Raw genomic sequence first — 20,507 nt, forward strand, 5'->3', positions numbered from 1 at the left:
GTGATAAATAATTTCAAGTGATACACAAACTTGTCTGTACTTTAGAAGCAGCTGGGTAGTTTAAAAAATGCCACCCCACTTCCAGGTGTTTGGGTGTAACTGGTATATGGATGGGACAGAAGGGACACTGTGGTATTTAAAACCCCAGGTGATGGCAGTTTCATTCAGGTGAAACCCATTATAGTAGGTGAGCAGCCATAGTAGGTGAACTAGGCTACAGGTCATTCTGGCCAAAAGACTCCTAGGTATAAAGGCCCAAAAGGGGTAAAACAATATAATGGTAGTACGAGCATATCCATTTGGATGAAATAGAGACTGTAAACAGTGTTGGTGGATATTGTTAAAGAGAAACTAACAATTTATCAGAATCCACATAAGGTGCTATGATATTTGGACTTCACACGAGTGAGAGATGGGCACTGCACTGCTTCACAGAACTCGCACCCTCAGATTTGTGGTCACCCAACTGAGGGTTTCTCTAAGACATGGCACTTCAGTGCTATAAGTGGGAAAGCTCTCCCTAACTTTACCTTTCCTAAAGCACAAAACAAAAAACTATTTGTGGGCCAAGGACTAGGAGAGGTTAAGTCTAAAGTCAAGGTGTTTAAATGGGAAAATGAAATGTGAGAACAAATAAGAAGCAAAGTCATCATTTATTATTGCTGCCTATAGCACTAGCATAGAACTGAGCAGGTTTTCTATTATCAGGCAGAGGGGGAAAGGAGGAGTCTTGGGCCTTTCTCAGACTTTTAATGATCTTTCTACACCATTTGTAGAGAGGCAACCAGTAGTAGGGGAGACAGGGAGGCCTGGGGACCAGAAGGCTGGGAGGCCTCCTAGCCCCTGGCAAATCTTTCCTCATTCTGGGCTCTCTGGTGTCTCCTGGTCTCTTCAGTGATCTCTACTGCACTCTGCTGCATGGTCCTCTGCTGTGGCCCTTCAGACTCGGCCCCTCAGCTCAGGTGCGCCCACACATGCATGCCCACACCATACACCAGATGCTGCCATCAGGATGCACTGTCCATCATAGCTGCTAATGGTGGGAGGGTGGGATAAGGCTAATAATTTCCCTTTACCCTACACTGCCCTAGCAAGAGAAAGCAATAGTTGATTTCAGCTTGGAGGTAGCTTAAGGGAAGGCTGCCCAGGGAAAGTGGTATTTCAGATCTGAAGGACATGAATGTTCTCAAAACAGTTCAATACGAAGAGAGAAAATGAAACAGAACATGGTAAATAAAACCAAATCTAAGTTATATGTCTCCATATGTGTTAAAAAGTAAACCAAATAAAGGTGAAGACGCTGCCACCTTCACTTATATGAATGACTCTCAAAGTTAATCACAGAAAAATCTCATTAACTGAGGGGAACATCACACAACTACCTTTTCTCATCTTGATCCCCAGAATTTAATCACCACTATTCTTCTATAATAGTAATTTGAGGGCCTCCCCTGGTGGCGCAGGGGTTGAGCACTGGGCTGCAAAGCTGCCCGTAGCCTCTGCAGCGTCGGTTCGATCCCCGGCCACTGGCAATGGTCCCACATGGCGTGCAGACCTGCTGCGCCCACTACTCCCCTCAGCAGTGTATTTTGTCCGTCTGCCTGTTCTGTTCCCCGCTCTGTCTCTGGTTATTTCTCTCACCTCCCCCCACCACGCTTCTGACTGTACCCAGTGCTTGTACAAATAAATAAATAAAATCTTTAAAAAAATAGTAATTTGATATTTATGAAACAAAGTCATCATGGCGTGAGCTATTTTCCTATCCCAAATGTCCATATTTTGATGTGGAATTCACTAGGCACAAGAAGACATGAAATGTTCATTTTAGACATCTCAGACTTGAGCAGCGATGAAAAGGAGGAAAAAGAAAGGTTGAAAGGTGACCAATGGTGAACCAGGGTCAGGCCTTATTATAGCAAATGCAAAGTACTTGTGTTGCTGCTGACCAGCTACCATCTAAGAAGAGAGAACCATTGTTTGCCAACACTATCAGTTCTCTGATTTTATTTTTTGGTGATGCATTCTTGATTAGTGGTAGTTTCAAAATAAAAATATATAGATACAAATGCTATTTTCCCGCAACTACATCAGAAGCACAAAATGACATCTGACCAAAGACCTTCAGAAGGGTGTTATGAAGTTGATTTCAGGTAAATAAAGAACATGAGTGGGCCCTCCCTGGTGGCGCAGGCGGTGTGGCACACATGGTTGAGCGCAGCACTGTGAAGCTGTTTGCAGCCTCTGCAGTGAGGGTTCAATCCCAGCCAGCAGTGGAGATACCTACATGATGCAGCATACCTCTCCTGTCTCTCCCACTGCTCCCCTTAGCAGTGTATTTCAGTCAGTCTGCCTGTTCTGTTCCCTGCTCTGTCTCTGGTGAATCCTTTCACCCTCCTGCACATCTGGCCTGTACCCCAGTTCTTATATGTATAAATAAATAAATCTTAAAAAAAATAACACGCGTGCGAATTTATTTTTCATTAAAAAATTTTTAATCACCTCCCCCCCCCATTTTATTCATTTTTAGTAGGAAATCCACATAATAGCAAGTTTAAACTGCCTTGTATTGATGCTTTTCTTTCTTTTTTAAAAAAGATTTATTTTATTTATGCATGTAAGAGCTGGGGTGCAGGCCAAAAGTGGGGGGGTGAGAGGATTCACCAGAAAGAGAGTGGGGAGAACAGGCAGATGTACTGAAATACACTGCTGAGGTGAGCAATGGGAGAGACAGGAGAGGTCTGCTGCGCCATGTGGGTCAGCTCCGTGGCTGGGGATTGAACTTGTGCTGCAGATAGCTTCATAGTGTTGAGACTTAACCCCTTGTGCCACTAGGGAGGCCCTATATTGGTGATTTTCAAATGAAATTTATATTTAAAAAATTTTAGCTGGAAAAGTAGAGTTTATAAATAACAACAATAAAACCCCCATGCATCACAGAAAATTCCAGCCCTAGACAATTTTTAAGAACACACAATTTCCTCTGTTTCTGCTGCATTCACTATTTAACTGCTCCTCCCATCTCTCAACACTCTTCTGCTGCTCTTCCCTTTGCCTCTTCTCCTCCTCTCCCACCCAGAGATCCCGGGTTGTATTAGAACTATATGTTCTGGGATCCTCTGCCCCTGAATTCTAGCTCCCCACCTGGTATCATCTCTTTTATAATAGGTTTATTTATTGATTTTTCCACATCAAGGAGTTTTAAATATGTCAAACACAAAATCATAAGTCTTGAGAACTGTGAGGGAGCTTTAATGAGCAGAGGCTCTGGAATACTTCATAATACTGTGCATGGCATCCGCGTGTCAGGACTCTCTACACACTTTTCTCATTCCTCCAACATTATAAACACAAGGTAAGGGGGTATGAGTACAGGGATGCTCAACTGTTTATTTTTCTCCTTCTTTTTTTAGCAATTAATTAATTTATAAGACAAAACCCAGATTAATACCAAAGTTTAATGTTGCAAGGTTGTTGACATACCTTCATGAGAGGAAAAATTAAAAATATATATACTGTTGTACAGAGCTTTTTTTTTTCAACTGTAATTTGAAGAGCTCTAAGATTAATTTGAGAGATTGAATTCTATTGCTTTCACACAAAATTATGGATTTCACTGCTTTAAAGTACTGTTCAGCATCTAGGCTTGTTTGCTTATGGAAGAGTTCACAATATTGTCAACCTTGTGAAAGCAGGTAAATTCCTTGTTTTGTTTTGTTTTTAAAAAAAAAACAAACACTTAAGCAATGCATCATTCTCTCCATATATTTTCAGTGATCTTATAAATATTAGGCATTAAGAATGAAAGCATGACAGTAACTTCAACTGCCATAAATTCTGTAGCTGCAAAAATTAGGGAAGGGCAAAGGCCTAAGCTCCTGGTCTAAGACATATCTTCAGTCATGCCAAGCCTCTACCAACTCACAGGAGTAAAATCAGGGCTAAGAGATAGGTGTTTGTTCCGTTTTTTTAGTTGTTGTTGTTGTTGTTTTCCAGCTTCCTTTGACATTCTTCATTCTGATAAATCATATTGGGAGGAGTGTGCTGGTTTCTAGCCCTGGTCAAGGGACTTCCATGCTCTCTTTTAAGAATGAAACTAAAAAGATTATTATTTAAATTACAACAATACAACAAAAAGTAAAAGTGGAGTAAGGAAGAAAGGAAAAGGAGACTAAACTCCGGATAAAACAAGTCTTTCACTACAATGGAAACCCAAAATGGTTTAGTGTTGAAATGCACAGCTTAGTTACAAGTAAACTAAGCCATGAAATGAAATCAACTCAACTCAGCTGAGTTCAACTGAACTAGGACAGGAGCTCCTGTTTGATGAGGTTTGCCCCATATTCACCAGGATGATACCTAGGTGGAGGCAATTGTTATGATGGTTAGAGCAAAGTTTTGTAGTTAATATCTGAATTTGTACCTAGCCCCAGAATTTAATAGTTTAACATTGTACATTATTAACAGATTTGTCACAGAGAGAAGTTTTTATTTCATAGGTTATGTTTGGAGGTGAAAGTATAATAAGTTAGGCTAACAACTTAGCCTAGGCTCTACCATGTATTGATTCAAATTGCTAACTATTGTATTGGATGTTTGTTATAACAGCATATGATCAACACAGCACAATTACTAGTACAGTATTAATAGGAACAATAAAATTCTTTTTGTGCCTGTTGCTTATAAAACTACGTATCAAATGAAAATGTAAAATATTTATGGCATTGAATTAATGCAGACCATCCTTTATTTACATTAGAGAAGTACCAGAAATCAATCCTGACAATATGAATTAATTTAATAGCTGAATTCATAGGAAAGCTATTATTGAGTGATGAACCTAAATGCTGCAATTGAATCAGGCAAAGAAACACGTAGGGAACTTTACAGAACTAAGAATAATTTAAAATATTTAAAAACATTCTTGCAGTGTCTTTCTGGACTATCTTTCTGGACTATCTCCAGTTGGCAATTTGTTCAAAGCAAAGTAACATGGAATGGATAATAGCATTATAAAATCAGGAATAAGATTTTACTTCCATTCAATACTTTTGAAATCATAAGTTCAGTTTGATGAAACATTTTCCTAAAGTATTCAGCGATTATTAGCTTGAAAATATTTAATTTATTAATTCACTGTAATCACAAAAGATAAAAAAGAAAATGCAAGTGTAGTGTGTCCTTTTAAAAAATATTTTTATATGTTATATGTTTTTACTCATCTTTCATCCTGTTGTGTTATTAGGTTCTATCATTCTCCAATTCTACAACTTCAATATAGCAAAATGTATATACAAACATTATGAAAGAAGTTCTATCGAACATGTTCCATTGCTTTGCTTCTGACATATCTAACTAGGAACTTAATTTATGACTTTGAAGTTGCATTTGCTTTGTATATTCCTGAAAAATACAAAGGAACCTAAGTGAAGAAGAAATGTTTAGTAGGAATGAGCTAGTGGTTGTAGAATATATTCATGTTTTATTGTCTCCTCTCAGACTATGAGCACTGCAGGGACAGAGCCAGGCCACTATTTCCCACACATTGCCTGGAATGTTTTCTGTGAAAACATTATATTGATAAATGAAGGAATGAATTAAAAAAAAGTATAAAAATGATTTTAGATAAAATATAAACATTAATGCACAAGAAATTCATATTAAAATTTCTTGCAGACAACCATTTGATAAAAGTATATCGGCTTCAGTTGATTAAATATAATTTGAAACAATCCATTATAATAGTATGGTAAATAAATCTATGAGCGTTTGTTCCCCTGCCTTCACAAAAGTCATGTGGCCAAAAGAAAAAGATGAGTCAGTTATGACATAAGCAACAAAATCAGTGTAGGACAAAAAATAGATCTGAGTGGATTCACTGACTGCAGGGAGAGCAAATGTGCATTCTATAACTGAACATCCTGAGAATATAATTCCACTGACCTTCTGAAGGATTATGTCAACACTGAGTTTTAGGTATATCTAAGAGAAGACCTTTGTAATCATTGTGTCAATCCATTAAATCCTCTTGCCCCAAGAAAGCTAAGTAAAGAAAGCATAATACCTTAACAATGTATATTTAAGAAAGTCTGACCTAATTTTTGAGTCCACATCAATCTCTTACCTCACTTTAATGCAAGAAATTACTTTCAATTATTATATTCAGTATTTTCAAAATCATGAATCATATTTTTGTTTTCATCATTATAACTTACAGTCATATAAGAGTTGTATACAGTTGTATTCTATTATCTTTCACTTAGAGTCCCTGAGTCTAAAACACAAAATCCTAAGAAAATGAGCTGATATTGCTTAGACTAGCATGTTAATGAAGAAGCCCTTCATTATAAAGGGCAAAAGCTCATTATTTTAACTACTTTAGGGTTCTCATGGCGACTAACCAAAGAATTACTCATAAAACTTCAGGAATCAAAATCAGGTATCTTGAACCTAAAATATTTAGGTTATATTAGACACGACTAATATGGAATAATCAAAGTCAAGTTAAAAAGAAATTGAATGCATTTTTTAAATTCAGAAGTCTCTTTTTCTCTTACTTTTCACTTTACAACTTTCCAATTGGTTTTGTGGAATGGATCACTATTATTTAAGAATGAACAGAGCACCTGTATTTTCTGAAAATAGAGGTACATTTTTTTTTGACAACTCAAATTCAGCAATGATGGAAACATGAAACAATATGGTTTACAAGTATAACATAGCTGAGTTTTCTTTATTTAATGCTTCAAAACATGAAATACTTGAGAAATTTATGACTCACTTGCAATTAATTTCTTTTTTTTAAAGATTTATTTTATTTATTTATGTATACAAGAGCTAGGGTGTAGGCCAGAGGTGTGGGGGGTGAGATGATTCACCAGAGACACAGTGGGGAACAGAACAGATGAACTGACTGAAATACACTGCTGAGGGGAGTAGCAGGTGAGATAGGAGAGGTCTGCTGCAACATTTGGGTCAGCTCCCTGGCCAGATATTGAACTCATGCTGCAGTGGCCGCTGATAGCATCAAAGTGCTGAGACTTAACCCCTTGTGCCACCAGGGAGGACTGCAATTAATTTCTTTAACTCCTTATTCCTGACAAATCAAGAAACTAAGCCAGGCATGAAACATGATATAATTCTTTCACCACAGTTGAACTAAAAGCCTTTTCCTTTGTTAGTGATTTCTAATCATGTGTTTTATCAATACAGTACCTTATAACTTACCAAGAGACTATACCCAGATTCACAACCTGTACACTTCCCAAAAATCGATGCGGAAAATATTTTATACATAAAATACTAACTTCTTTAAGCAGTTGAAAAAACCCAAGTTCAAAGAGATCTATGTGATCATGTAAAGTGACAAGATTTATAAATGGCAGGCCCAGAACTCTCAGTCTGGAAATTCTAAAAAGTCATTCGTTTTTTTCCCATTAAACCACAGTAATTGTGTCTCTTTTTACCCAGAAGGCAAAATCATCACCAATTACTAAACCACTTATTACTGCTCTACAATGTGATTCACCATTATTAATCTGGCAATGCAAATGATCTCCCGCTTACAGTTAAATAGCAAATGCTCTACAACCCCAAACTAATTGTGTGAGTCACCATTTACTTACTGTGATTAAAAGTGATAAATATAGATAGGTAAATTCTGGCAACACTCACCTCTTTTTGGCGGTACTTAATGGCCAGTTTCAGTCTAGCAAGATCATTTCCACTTTGCTCTTCTATGAGACTATTGTCATCTCGGTAATTAAGAATGATTTCCAGTTCTCTGGAACTTCTTGTCTGATCCAGAAGGTCTTTAGCAAATTGTTTGCACTGTCGTGACAGCTCCTCATACTCTGACTTAAATTCATTTTCCACCTTGCTCAGTTCTTGAAGCTCCCAACTTAACTGAAATGCAGTAAGAAAAGGGTCTTCACTTGACAGTGCAATGAGAGAAGGGCTGGCCAAGGCCTTGTAGATGTTGAGTCTGGAGCGTGAGTGGCGGAGGCTGTCCACGTCTGAACTAGAGACGCATTCCACGCAGTTACAACGAACCTCATGGGGTCTGGGGACCGAGACTCCTTTCTGAACTAAAAGTTTAATTATCTCGTAATTATTTGTATGGGCTGCCAAAATGATTGGAGTAATATCCGGAGTGAATTCAGAGAACTGCTTGTCAAGGAGTATGGGAGGCACCTAAAAAAGAAGAAAGCAGAGGTATTATAAATATTTAGGCTTTTATTCAAGTCTGTGAATTTCAAACATCAAGTTATAGTGATGATGAACAAGGTTCATAAATCTCTTGCCAAAAGATTTCCTCCCAAGAACATGAGAAAATTAGAGGGAAAATAACTTTCTTATAAAGACACATACTTCTTTCTTGAATCAGAATTATCACATTTTATGAAAAATTTTTTAAAGATTTATTTATTTTTATACAAGAACTGGGGTATAGGCTAGAGGTGAGGGAGGGTGAAAGGATTTACCAGAGACAGAATGGGGAGAACAGGCAGACCATGGACCAAAGTACACTGCTGAGGGGAGCAACGTGTGGGTATCTCCCTGGCAGCCGGAATCGAAGTGGCCCTGCAGAAGCTGCAGACAGCTTCACAGCACTGCCCTCAACCCACTGTGCCACCGGGAAGGCCCCAAAATTTTATGAAATCTTGAAATAGGTGGCTAGGAAACTATAAGAGTTTTTCTTGCTCCTAACAACTTATTTTCTGATGAAAATCTGTGCTTTTTTCCCAGAAATGTTGACTCCCAAGATAATCAAGAAACACACTGAAAAATAACTAATAATTAGTTTTAAAAACAAGCTTTTCCTCTGCAAAAGAAGTCTGAATTTCTCAATCAGTTTCTTTCTTCCTTTGTGTTTTATATTCTACATTCCTAACATCCATCCTGTGATCTGTGATTAAAGGTGGCAGCAGAATATAAGAGGGCAGGGCGAGCCTCAGGCATTGTGTTTTCATCTCTCCATTTAGGGAGAGAGAAATAGGTAGCACTGCTAGCTAGCATCATTGTTTTATTAGAAATAAATAAATGCTTCCCAGTGAATCAGGTCATCAGTGTGTTTTTGGACAATCTCCTTTGGAATACTCCAGGAATTATAATTCATGATGAAAATAATTCAACAGCACTATTTAGCAAGCATCTCCTAGATCCACTAACCCTCACCATCTATCAGTCATGTTTTATGGACCTGTTGTCTCAGTATTCTTTGAACCCAGCTCCACCTGTCTGCCCATAAGACTGTATTGCCATATACTCCATTGCTTTACAGATTTTGCTTTAAAATTTTTCATCCTGGCAAGAAGTCATAGTGACATCTATGAAAATAAAATTTACATAAGGACAAGCTAAATGAACATGGCAGAAAAAATGGTAATGACACATGTCACATTAAAATAGGCTTCTGGTAAGATATGAAGGGAACCACAACAGAATCAAAAGGAAAACATATATGTAGCGAGAAAGGAAACTAAGATGAAATTTCAGTTATACTACTTTTATTTTTTCTTTTTATTTTGTTGTTTAATCAGTGGTTTCACCCAATTTATTAAATTAGCATTATTCATTTTTTTGAATGGGTCGCCTGGATATACAGTGTGATACAATATTCAAAAGTATATAAAGTTAGAGGTAAGACAAACCCTTTAACTTCAATTACCAGTTTCATTTTTTTTCACTTAGAATTCATTTTATATTTCCTGAAAGAGCCCTTTTTTAATTTTTAAATTTTATTTTATGTATTTTTCATCATTTTCATTTTTGCACAATGTATGCATTTTCATCTTGGTTATATTCCCCATACAATTCCCACCCCCAATATTTTGACCATAATTCCTCCTCCCCTGCACCCCATAGTGTGTCTCTGGTTTATAGTTGCTTATTGATTTTGATTTTTACTTTATTATAATTAGTCTTTTTCCTGGTCCCTTACTTAGGTTTTCTAAATTCCTGCTATGACTGAGACCATCTGGTATTTTTCTTTTTCTTTCTGGCTTATTTCACTGAGCATGATCCATTCCAGCTCCATCCATGTTGCTGCAAACTGCATGTGTTTATCTTTTTTGATTGCTGAGTAATATTCCATTGTGTATATGTTCCACATCTTCTTGAGCCAGTCTTCTATTTTTGGGCATTTGGGTTGTTTCTATAGGTTAGCTATTGTAAATAGTGCTGCTATAAGCATAGGGGTGAAGGTGCCCTTTTAAATTAACATTAATTGAAAATTTAATTAAACATTTATTACAAAGAAAAATTACAATAATCAAAAGTAAATCAGATATAATCTTAAGTATAATTTAAGTTTTTTCCCAATGGTAAACAGGAAAAAAAGTAAGTAAAGTTCCTATAATAAATATATATATATATTTAAGTGACAGATACAATTTAAAGGGGTTTTCTGGATTCAGCATAATGTCATTCAAGATTTCTATACTTTTAAAAAGTCCACAATTTTGAATTTATTAATCATAAAATGCAAGACTTTTTAGGAAATTTTATTTAAAAAATTATATGACCATGCTGAAAAACATACATTTTTTCAGAAAAATGCCAGAGTGATAGTTTTTTCTTCATTAGGTATAGATCTGGATAAATTATTGATTAAATTATGAATAAGTACACCAAGAATGTTGTTTATGTGCTTAATACTTAATAAAGCAGTGAATTTACATTCTTTCAAATACATGAGTATCTTCAATTTCAACTTTTATAAGGCACATCATTTTTGAAAATAATTTTAAATGGAACCATTTTATAGTACCACCATTGATCAATAGCTATTTTAAAAATATGTAATGTAATCATTTTAGAGTTTCCTCTTACTTTAAAATCTATTCTAAGTTCAACAATAAATCATGTGCTGTCATTACCATTAACTGTCTGATAGCCAACTGATCATGGATGACCAGACATGTTTGATCAGACCTTACGTATCCTCCACTCAGGAATCTGCTGGACTCTGAACAGCCAGCTGAGCAGGCTAAAGATCAGTGCTTAGGTCCCAGAGGGCAGACCTCTCCCATGCCATTAAAAAAAAAACAACACTTAAAAATAATGACCTATTTTTGAGTACTAATTATCAATATATGCCTGAATCAATTATTACATGGTATTTGAAATTTAACAATTTTCTTATTCTGTCATGATTTTTACATTTGTTATCTTGCATTTTTCTGTATGTAAAATCTTGTTTCTTGTCTTCTTTTTATTATTACATATTACTAATAGATCCATGGATTCTTCCTTTATCTTATTCAACATGATTTATTTATTGTCATAATGAATAATTTGAAATTAGTACTGAGATTCAATATAATATACAGTGAATGCAGACATTAATGCACAGTTTGATATCCAAATATGAACACTGTGTGTAATATGGCCAGTCTAAAAATCTAGAAGTGTACCTTTGCCTCAGGAAACTCCTGCCTGTCCCCTCCCAGTCATGACTCTTCTTAGATGTAATCACAAATCTAACTGCTATCATCACAGATTACTTTCACATACCTTATATAAGTGATTGGTCATAGGTGCTTTTTAAAGTCTAGTTCTTTTTTTAACTAACTCTTTGAAATAGGTTCAGAATGTCTGTATTAATAATTTTATTATTTTAATTCTGAATACTTTGATTTATGAATTTAGCAAAATTTATCATTCTGTTATTGGTGACATTTGTGTGGTTTCTTATCTGGGATGATTCAGACTATCGCTACTATACATATTTGTTGTCCATGTCTGTTGGTATTTTATATACAAATGGAATTACTGAGTCAAATATTTTTGTTAATAATTATATCAGTTTTCGTGCCCACCAAAATTATGCCTGGTATTGCCAGTTATCTAGCAATCAATCTCTATACCTATTTACGCCATTCAACTTTCAAGCAATCATTTTGAATTATTTTATTTATTAGTTATTATCAGGGATAGGTGTTGAATTTTGTATAAAACTTGTTCTGCTTTTATGAAAATCATCCTAAAAGTATAGCTAATATTAATAAATTTCTTTTTTTTAAATTTTATTTTATATAATTCTTACATCATTTTTCATTTTTGCACAATGTATGCATTTTCATTTTGGTTATTCCCCATAAAATTGCATCCCCCCCTTATTTTGACCCTAATCCTTCCTCTCCCCATGCTCCCCACCCCCATAGTATGTCCCTGGTTTATAGTTGCTTGTTGATTTTGATTTTTACTTTGTATTAATTAGTCTTTTTCCTGGTCCCTTATTTAGGTTTTCTAAATTTCTGCTGTGAGTGAGACCAACCAGTATTTTTCTTTTTCTTTCTGACTCATTTCACTAAGCATGATCCCTTCTAGCTCTGTCCATGTTGCTGCAAACTGCATGTGTTTATCTTTTTTGATTGCTGAGTAATATTCCATTGTGTATATGAACCACATCTTCTTGATCCAGTCATCTATTTTGGGGCTTTTGAGTTGTTCCCATAGCTTAGCTATTGTAAATAGTGCTGTTATAAACATAGGGGTACAGGTGCCCTTTGGAATTAATGATTCTGTGTCATTTGGGTAAATACCTAGGAGTGGAATTGCTGGATCATATGGAAGCTCTGTTAAGTAGGTCCAGAAATCTCCACACAGCTCTCCATAGTGGTTGGACCAGTTTGCACTCCCACCAACAGTGCAGGAGAGTTCCTTTTTCTCCACATCCTCGCCAACATTTGTTGTTGCTAGTTTTTTTAATATGTGCCATTCTCACTGGTGTAAGATGGTATCTCATTGTAATTTTGATTTGCATTTCCCTGATCACAAGTGATGTTAAACATTTTTTCATATACCTGTTGGCCATTTGCATTTCCTCTTTGGATTAATTTTTTTTTTTAAGATTTATTTATTTATTTATACAAGCACTGGGTAGAGTCAGAAGCATGGGAGGATGAGAGAATTCACCAGCGCCAGAGGGGAGAGCAGAGCAGGCAGACTGATGAAGTACACTGCTGAGGGGAGCAGCCCCGCGGCCAGGTATCAAACTGGCACTGCAGAGGCTGTGGGGCAGCTTCTCAACCCAGCGCTCAACTGCTGTACCACCAGGGAGGCCCTGGATTAATAAATTTCTTAATACTGAGACATACTGGTTTTCTTGAAATAATTCACACTTGGTCAAATGTGTAATATTTTTGGAGTAACCAGTACTTTTAGATTTTTTTTCATCAATGGTCATAAGTGAGACATATATCATTTACAGAAACTGTCATTATCTGATTTCAATGTCAATATTATGCTTGTTCCATAAAAAGCACATGGATGCCCTGCACCTGTTGGAGAAAGGGACAAGTGCCCTCCATTCTCCCTCCAGGAAACCATTTGCCAAGTAACTGCCCCAGTGTGACCCACTAATAGTCTCCTGCTGTGCGCCACTTCTGATTCTACCTCAATTTGCTACCAGGACAATGACTGAGAAAGGGGGCAAGATAAGAGCCTAACTGTTTTCACTCAAATGGGAAGTCTCTAACAGATCATTTTCCTCCAGAGTTCCCTTTGATATTAGCAGGAGTTTTGTTTTTGTTTTTAAAGATTTATTTATTTATGCATACAAGAACTGGGGTACAGAACAGAGGGGTGGAGGGTGAGAGGATTCACCAGAGTGGGGAACAGAACAGGCAGATTGACTGAAATACACTGCTGAGGGCCACAGTGGGTGAGACAGGAGAGGTGTGCTGTACCATCTGGGTAGCTCCTTGGCCAGGGATCGAACTCGTGCTGTGGTGGCTGCAGATAGCTTCATAGGTTGTGTCTTAACCCCTTGCACCACCAGGGAGGCCCAGCAGGGTTTTTGTTTTTCAGTTTGCATCAAGAATGGTTTCGCCTCTTAATCATGTATTCTTCCCTTTTACTTTCAAATATATCATCTTCTAAAAAATCTGTGCACTCAGCTCATTATCTGTTTTTTTTTTTTTTTGATAAGAATATGATTTTTATTTGCATGACTACCAAGGGGGCAGCTCTTTTTATCTCATGAGTGCAGGAAGCCCCATTTGCCCTGGGGGCCGAGATTCAGGATATACTGGGATGAGCAGCTTTTCTGTTACCATGTCTTCCAACTCATCTGTGTTAAACTTGGTGAAGCACCCTTCGTGGAAATATGAACTTGACTTGGCTCTACATAGCACTTCAAACATGCTCTGTGTTCTGCAGCTTGATGGGATGGACATAATGATTTGGCCCATGTGGACCTTGACTAAGGTGCCAGGGAGCTTTCCAAAGGCACCCTACATCCCTGTCTGGAGTCTAACATTGGGAACAGTATGTAGTCAGACATCAAGGAACCCCCAAAAGGGGTGTCTCCAAGGTCCCTTAGAGCAACCTGTGCAAACAACAGGTCACATACATTACCGAGGAGGCTGTATTTGAAGCCATTGCACAAGGGGCCCATGAGGAGAAGTTATTATTTCCTTCTTTTTGAAAAAAAAAAACAAACTATGAGCCTCCCTGGTGGCGCAGAGGTTGAACGCTGGGCTGTGAAGCTGCCCACAGCCTCTGTAGCACCAGTTTGATCCCCGGCCACAGGCGAGGGTCCCACATGGCACACAGACCTCTCCTGGTGCCCGCTGCTCCCCTCAGCAGTGTATTTCGTCAGTCTGCCTGTTCTGCTTCCCGCTCTGGCTCTGGTGGTTTCTCTCATCCTCCCATGCTTCTGACTATACCCAGTGCTTGTATGAATAAATAAATAAGTCTTTTTTAAAAAAATCCAAACTATGATTCCTCTTTTTTATAATGCTGTGAAAAGAAATAAATAGTAATAAAATTACTTGAATTTTGAAAGTTCTGTATTGCCTTGTGTGCCATCAATGTGCAGTGTTTCTTTTATGGGTTAGTTATACAGTTTTTTTTTTTCTACTGATTATATAACAATTAGCTCACTTGACCTTTCTATAAATAATGAGACCAGTTTGTAGATATTGCATTTTCCTAGGAAATTATTCACTTTATCTGCATAGATAAAATAATTTTAAATATGCAGCAGTTTAGGGAGTCTAATGTTCACTTGCTCTTCCTGAAGAATTGATAGAGGATGAGATGATGGTGATCAGAGAAAAAGGCAAATAGTGAACATTAAATGTTTGTAAGAGTTAAGATAGTACCAATAAAAAGATAGGAAAATATACTTTTTAATGTTTTGAAAGGAGAGGAAGGGAGAAGAAAGAGGTTAGAAATAAGACTTTCAACTTAATCAGTTAATAGAAGACTTGAAAAGCAAAAGTCTTTTTTTGAGCAATTATAAAAGGCATTCATATATAAACTATTGTAAATTATAAGAAAAATACAGGTATGAAAATTTCCCATTCTTCTTTACTACTAAAAAATGATTTTTCCAAAATATTATTTTCTTCAGACAATTTCCTATCTCAAAATGCTACTATGGCTTATAATTTATTTGATTCAATAATTCAATCATACTTTAATTAACAAATATTTATTGAATTTATTGTCTGGCTCTAAAAACTAAGATAAAGGAAAATGAAACAGTCCATCTCATAAAGATAATGGCCATATTTGACAGAAAACTAGACAACATATTATTTCCCAAGCAAACTGAATCAAGTATATTCTAATTCCACCACCTAACATGTGCCATGTGAAATACACAGAGAAATAAGAAAAATGAATTTTCAATGTCACATCAAATGCTCAATGAATTTTAATAATTCCCCCATTTTTCCAAGTACTTAATGTAATCTTAGGTCACTTTTACTGCTTTACATTTTCTGCTTGAGTTAGAAAAAAATCCAACTGTAAAAATCTGCTATAGACTATAGAACATAATAATTATTTGCTAACTATAACTTTTTTCAGAGTTAATACTGTGCAACATTTTACATTCTGTAACAATTAGCAAATAGTTAACATTAAGAGTAGAAAACTGAAGATTCTAACTATTGCTTTAGAAATGTTCGAACAGCGGCACTGATATTTTTCTGTTTAGCAAAGTGCATAGCAGATTGTGTGTCCCATAATACATTGATTTTGCTGTGTGTGGGTGATTGCAGTTTCCATGAAGTCACAGAATCAGATTTCAGAGCTTTCCAACTAGTATTATCAATTTCAATAGTACATGATCAGCCAATCACAGATGGCTGACAATCACATAGGGTAAAACAGACCTCTTACTTTTTTTTCTCAAGAACTAATCTCTTTCAGGAAAGGCTAAAATAACCTTTCATCCCATTTTTTCTTTAATAGCGTTCTCTGCTTCTACTTTTAGATAGTACCAATGCTAACACCTTTCATTTATAAGCAAGTGATATTTACTTTCAGCTGCTTTCTTCGGATGGCTAGTATGTTTAGCTCATTCCAGGTATATGCCCCAGATTTATAGATTTGCAGCTACTCAATCAAAATAGAAAGCAATTTCCTTGAATATTATCATTAATCAAGTCACATTGAATAGCTTTCATTTGAACATTAAATAATTGATATGAGTAATGTGCAAGGCAAAGTGTTAGGTACTGGTAAAAATGTGGCTTTTGTCTTCAAGGAGCATGAAAGGAATGTAAAAGAAACCTCTCTCAGTCTGTTTCTGTCTCTGTCTTTCTCATACACACACACATCATCATCATCATCATCATTATCATCAGTATAATACTTTACAAATGATTTTAGCAAAAGAATCAAATAATTTATTTAAGGGCAATATGAATATAATAAAAGAAAATTAACTTAGAGAGAGACTTTTCTAGGTAGAATAACAAAAGAATGTGAGGAGGAGTTTGCACTTATGCTTGGCTGGAACCAACAATGTAGAAAAGTTATAGGAAATTGACAGCAATAAGAAGAAAATATAACAGATGGATTCATACAAATTTCTTTAGTGTATAGTGTAAGTCATAGAGAGATAAATAATTGTAAAATACCTCAGTGGAGATTAGTATGAGATTAGGCAAATTTTGCATTATTTTGTAAATCTTGCTCGAGTCATAAAAGAATTTAACCAGGAGCATAATGAGATAATTCCTAAGTATTAACATTACATATTTTGGTTATTAAATTAAAAATTAGACTGGTTGGAAGCAGATAAAGAAGACTGATAACTACTGCAGACTGAACCAGAGTTATAGCAACAGGAAAGGAAAGGCTGTGTGTACATTCTGTCAAATAGGCTAGATAGAGAGAGGAGACAGAGAGGAGACAGACAGAGGAGAAAGATTTCAAAACTAAGATGTCAGAGAGGAGAAATCTATGACAGACGCCTTGAGATATCTTTGAGTTCAGATCTCAGTTTCCATAATGTTTACTTGTCTGGGAGGGAAAGCAAAATACAAAAAAACTAAGTCCCATTGCAGGAATTTCTAATGGTACGTTTGCCAGTTTTAGTTCCAAAAGAGTATTTCAATGACCCTTCCCCGGCTCTTCTGACCTTCAGCTAGCCACAAATAAGGGCTTGTAAGAGTGTTTCTCAAGGACTGAGTTTGTAGGAAAGATGAAAGTGCCAACTCAAACCAGGCAAGGAAATGACAACACCAAAGCCATGGAAAGGGTGGCCGAAGCAATGACTCTGAGACTCGTGTGCCATTTGTCACTTGATTACCAACTTTACTATCAAATACTAAGAAATTTAAAGAAGGCTAACATAAGCATTTTGGTCTCAGAAATATTTTGAAAGCAAGGAAAATGGTTTTGCTCCCCTTATCATATTCATTTTAAACTAGTCTATTTTCTTTCTCAATCCTGCTCCTTTGCTTTATTCAATATCTCCAATACGCAACCTTCCTTCTTCCCTTTTGTAATTCCACTGTTACAGCTGAAAAGCATATTTTTTTTCTGAAGGTACTCAGTAGTATATTGGTTTTAGCAGGAACTTCCTTTTCAAGTTTTTCAAATTTGTGATTTGGTGTATTTATGGACAGAAGCAAGTAAATATGAGCATAGCCCTGCAGTTAAAGAGCATATTGTGCTCAATTTTATTTGTTTTTATTGAACTAGCATTGCATTATAATATCATGTAAGTTTCAACCCAAATGCCCAAAAATAGATGACTGGATCAAGAAGATGTGATAGATAAAATGTATTACACAGGAGAAAAGAAACATCCATAAATATTACTATATCCATATATAAAGTAACGTACATATATATGGATATAGTAACATATGGTTCTATATTAATGCATTCAATAAAAATGAGAGGTGAGTAGATTAATTTTGAAGTAACAATCAACATCAAAATATAAGGTATATATTACAGTAATATGATAGGAAAATAACTGATTTCTAATATTGACAAAGACACAGGAACTGCTAGCAAAGCTAATGTTTTCTTCTGTATTCAACACTGAAGGAAATTATGTATTTCATTCAGAAGCTAATAGGAGAAAAGGGTATAATTTTTCCCATCCTAGTTCACTGATATCCTTGATTTTTTTCCTAGCACAGTCCAAGTTAAGATGTTCTTCAAGTCTGATTAAATTATAACTAGAAGACTCAGATAAGAATTTTAACTGAAAAACACTAACCAGAAGGTTGTTTCCTAGGATAGGCAATTAAAGAATTAGAGTTTCTGAAAAGAAAAGAAAGTATTATTTTGAAATTAAAAAATATACACTCATCTTTATTCAAAGACAGAATGTTCCATGAATATAAAAGTCCTAGACTATTGAGTAAAACAACACACATACACACACACACACGCACACACACACACAGAAGGAGAGAAATTTACTTCATGAGGAAAAATTCTAGAAATGTGGGGAAAGATCCATAATACTTAACATGCCAATGAATGATGTTTAAGGTGAAAATAATGAGCACATGGAGAAAGAAAAGAATAAGCAGCAAGGGATGTTTTTTCCTATTCTAAGGAAATACTGGTTCTGTAGACTGAGAGGGTACAGCAAGTCTGCGTGTGAAATAAGGCAAACAGTGACATACAACTAGAAACATCCTGGTCAAACTCCAACTACCAAGGTTTATAGAAAGAAGAAAAGTGTACAGTCACCAAATACACAGAATAAGTTACATCAGCAATGGAACTAATGTCAAGCTTCTTATCTGTCCTCATTAAAATATGCAAGGAAATGCAGTTGAATCTACTGACAATTTTCTGTGAAAGAATGTGACTCAAGAACTTACAACTAGTCAAGCTATTCTCTGTTTATGACAAGAGGAAAACATCAATGGCTATATTAGAATTCAACAGATCTATCATACATATGTCCTCTAGAAAAATAAATTCCAACTCATTGACACAGTTAATGCAAATATGCCTCGAGTCTGATAATACTGATACTAGTGGTAACTCGCATATACAGAACACCATGAAATATTCCCTGTGCTAGGGGCTTTTCACGCCTCATCTTAGTTAATCCGAAAAATCATTTTTGCAAGTAGGTGTTACTATTGTCCTCTTTTTAATAATCAGCAGAACAGGACTTCATTCATCAAATAAAGTAATTAAACTATAGTTAGGAAATCCCACAATGTCCAACATAGAGTAGACTCTCAATTAATAATTGAAAAGCCTAAAATAAGGAGTTTTTATGTGAATGGCTATGTTACAACTCTCCAACAGGATGAAATTAAACCTGCATCCCTCCAGATGGATCTACACAGCATTCATTCTAATTCAAATTTAATAATCAGCAGAACAGGACTTTAATAATCAGCAGAACATGCTAGCCCATGGTCACACAGAAATCCCTGTGGTCTGACTTTGGAATCTAATTTCTGAATCAATAGTCTGAATGTCTTGAATGGAAGGCAACTGTGAAATCCTGGAAATAACTCAGGCATCAAGAGTAAAAAGATACGCTTAAATTCCGCCTCAACCATTTCAGTTTTTCTGAAAATGACAAAGCCAGTTATCTTCTCTCAATTTTCACTTTCCCATTTCAAAATGTGGACATTAATTCAAGGTATTTCTCATTGTGGAATAAAAACTGGAGAAATGTATATCAAAGTTTCTCAGAGTTAATTCTCAGATGAGTGTGGTGAAGATTAAATGTGAAAGCATTCTGTAATCTATGAATCACTAAATAACAGGAAGTAGTGGTTATATGATAAGCCTAAGATTATTAGGAGAAAGGCCAGGAAACTGTCTTACTCAGTTTTGCCATATTTATTTGTTTCTCCTCATGTAAACAGTCTCCCAATTATAGTGCTTGAGTCAGCTGAAACGTAGAAGAATACTTTCTTGTCTGGCTAGTTTTGTAATTGTAGATAGATGTCAAAGTTTGAAATGAGTACATTCTATTACTGAAAATTTAAGCGATATAACTCCTAAAATGACATTTGTGCTGTTATAGATCTACCATGAATATTATTCGCATCTGGGATAAAGAACAGGAGAAATCTGTTTGAACTCTTAAGAAGACATCAACCAAATGACAATTTTAAATCACCACAGGTTTTGACTAGGTTTAATCACAGTAGAATTAGGGGATTATCACCACTACCAGATATTTTTTTTAAATACTATTTTTCTGTACATCTTTTAGAGTGGAGGAGAATCTACTAAGTGATATTTAACTAAAATCTTTTATTTCT

General features: G+C 35.8%; 1 protein-coding gene and 1 non-coding gene across 7 annotated transcripts in view; both read right to left on the reverse strand.

The window, feature by feature from the left end:
- TRPC4 (transient receptor potential cation channel subfamily C member 4) overlaps window positions 1-20,507 on the reverse strand; it is a 200,458-nt gene that overhangs the window by 97,869 nt on the left and 82,082 nt on the right. For all 6 annotated transcript variants that reach the window (XM_037527219.2, XM_054701802.1, XM_054701803.1 and 3 more), the window contains one exon: window positions 7,672-8,190. In XM_037527219.2, the coding sequence (XP_037383116.1) occupies window positions 7,672-8,190 (519 nt within the window). The remainder of the gene's footprint in view (window positions 1-7,671; window positions 8,191-20,507) is intronic.
- On the reverse strand, window positions 14,305-14,433 carry LOC119260017 (small nucleolar RNA SNORA70). The gene has a single exon (XR_005128657.1). It is a non-coding gene; the product is annotated as a small nucleolar RNA SNORA70 (small nucleolar RNA).

Source organism: Talpa occidentalis, unplaced genomic scaffold (genome assembly GCF_014898055.3).
Source record: "Talpa occidentalis isolate TD23 unplaced genomic scaffold, MPIMG_talOcc4v2.1 talOcc4.5, whole genome shotgun sequence".
NCBI lineage: Eukaryota > Metazoa > Chordata > Mammalia > Eulipotyphla > Talpidae > Talpa > Talpa occidentalis.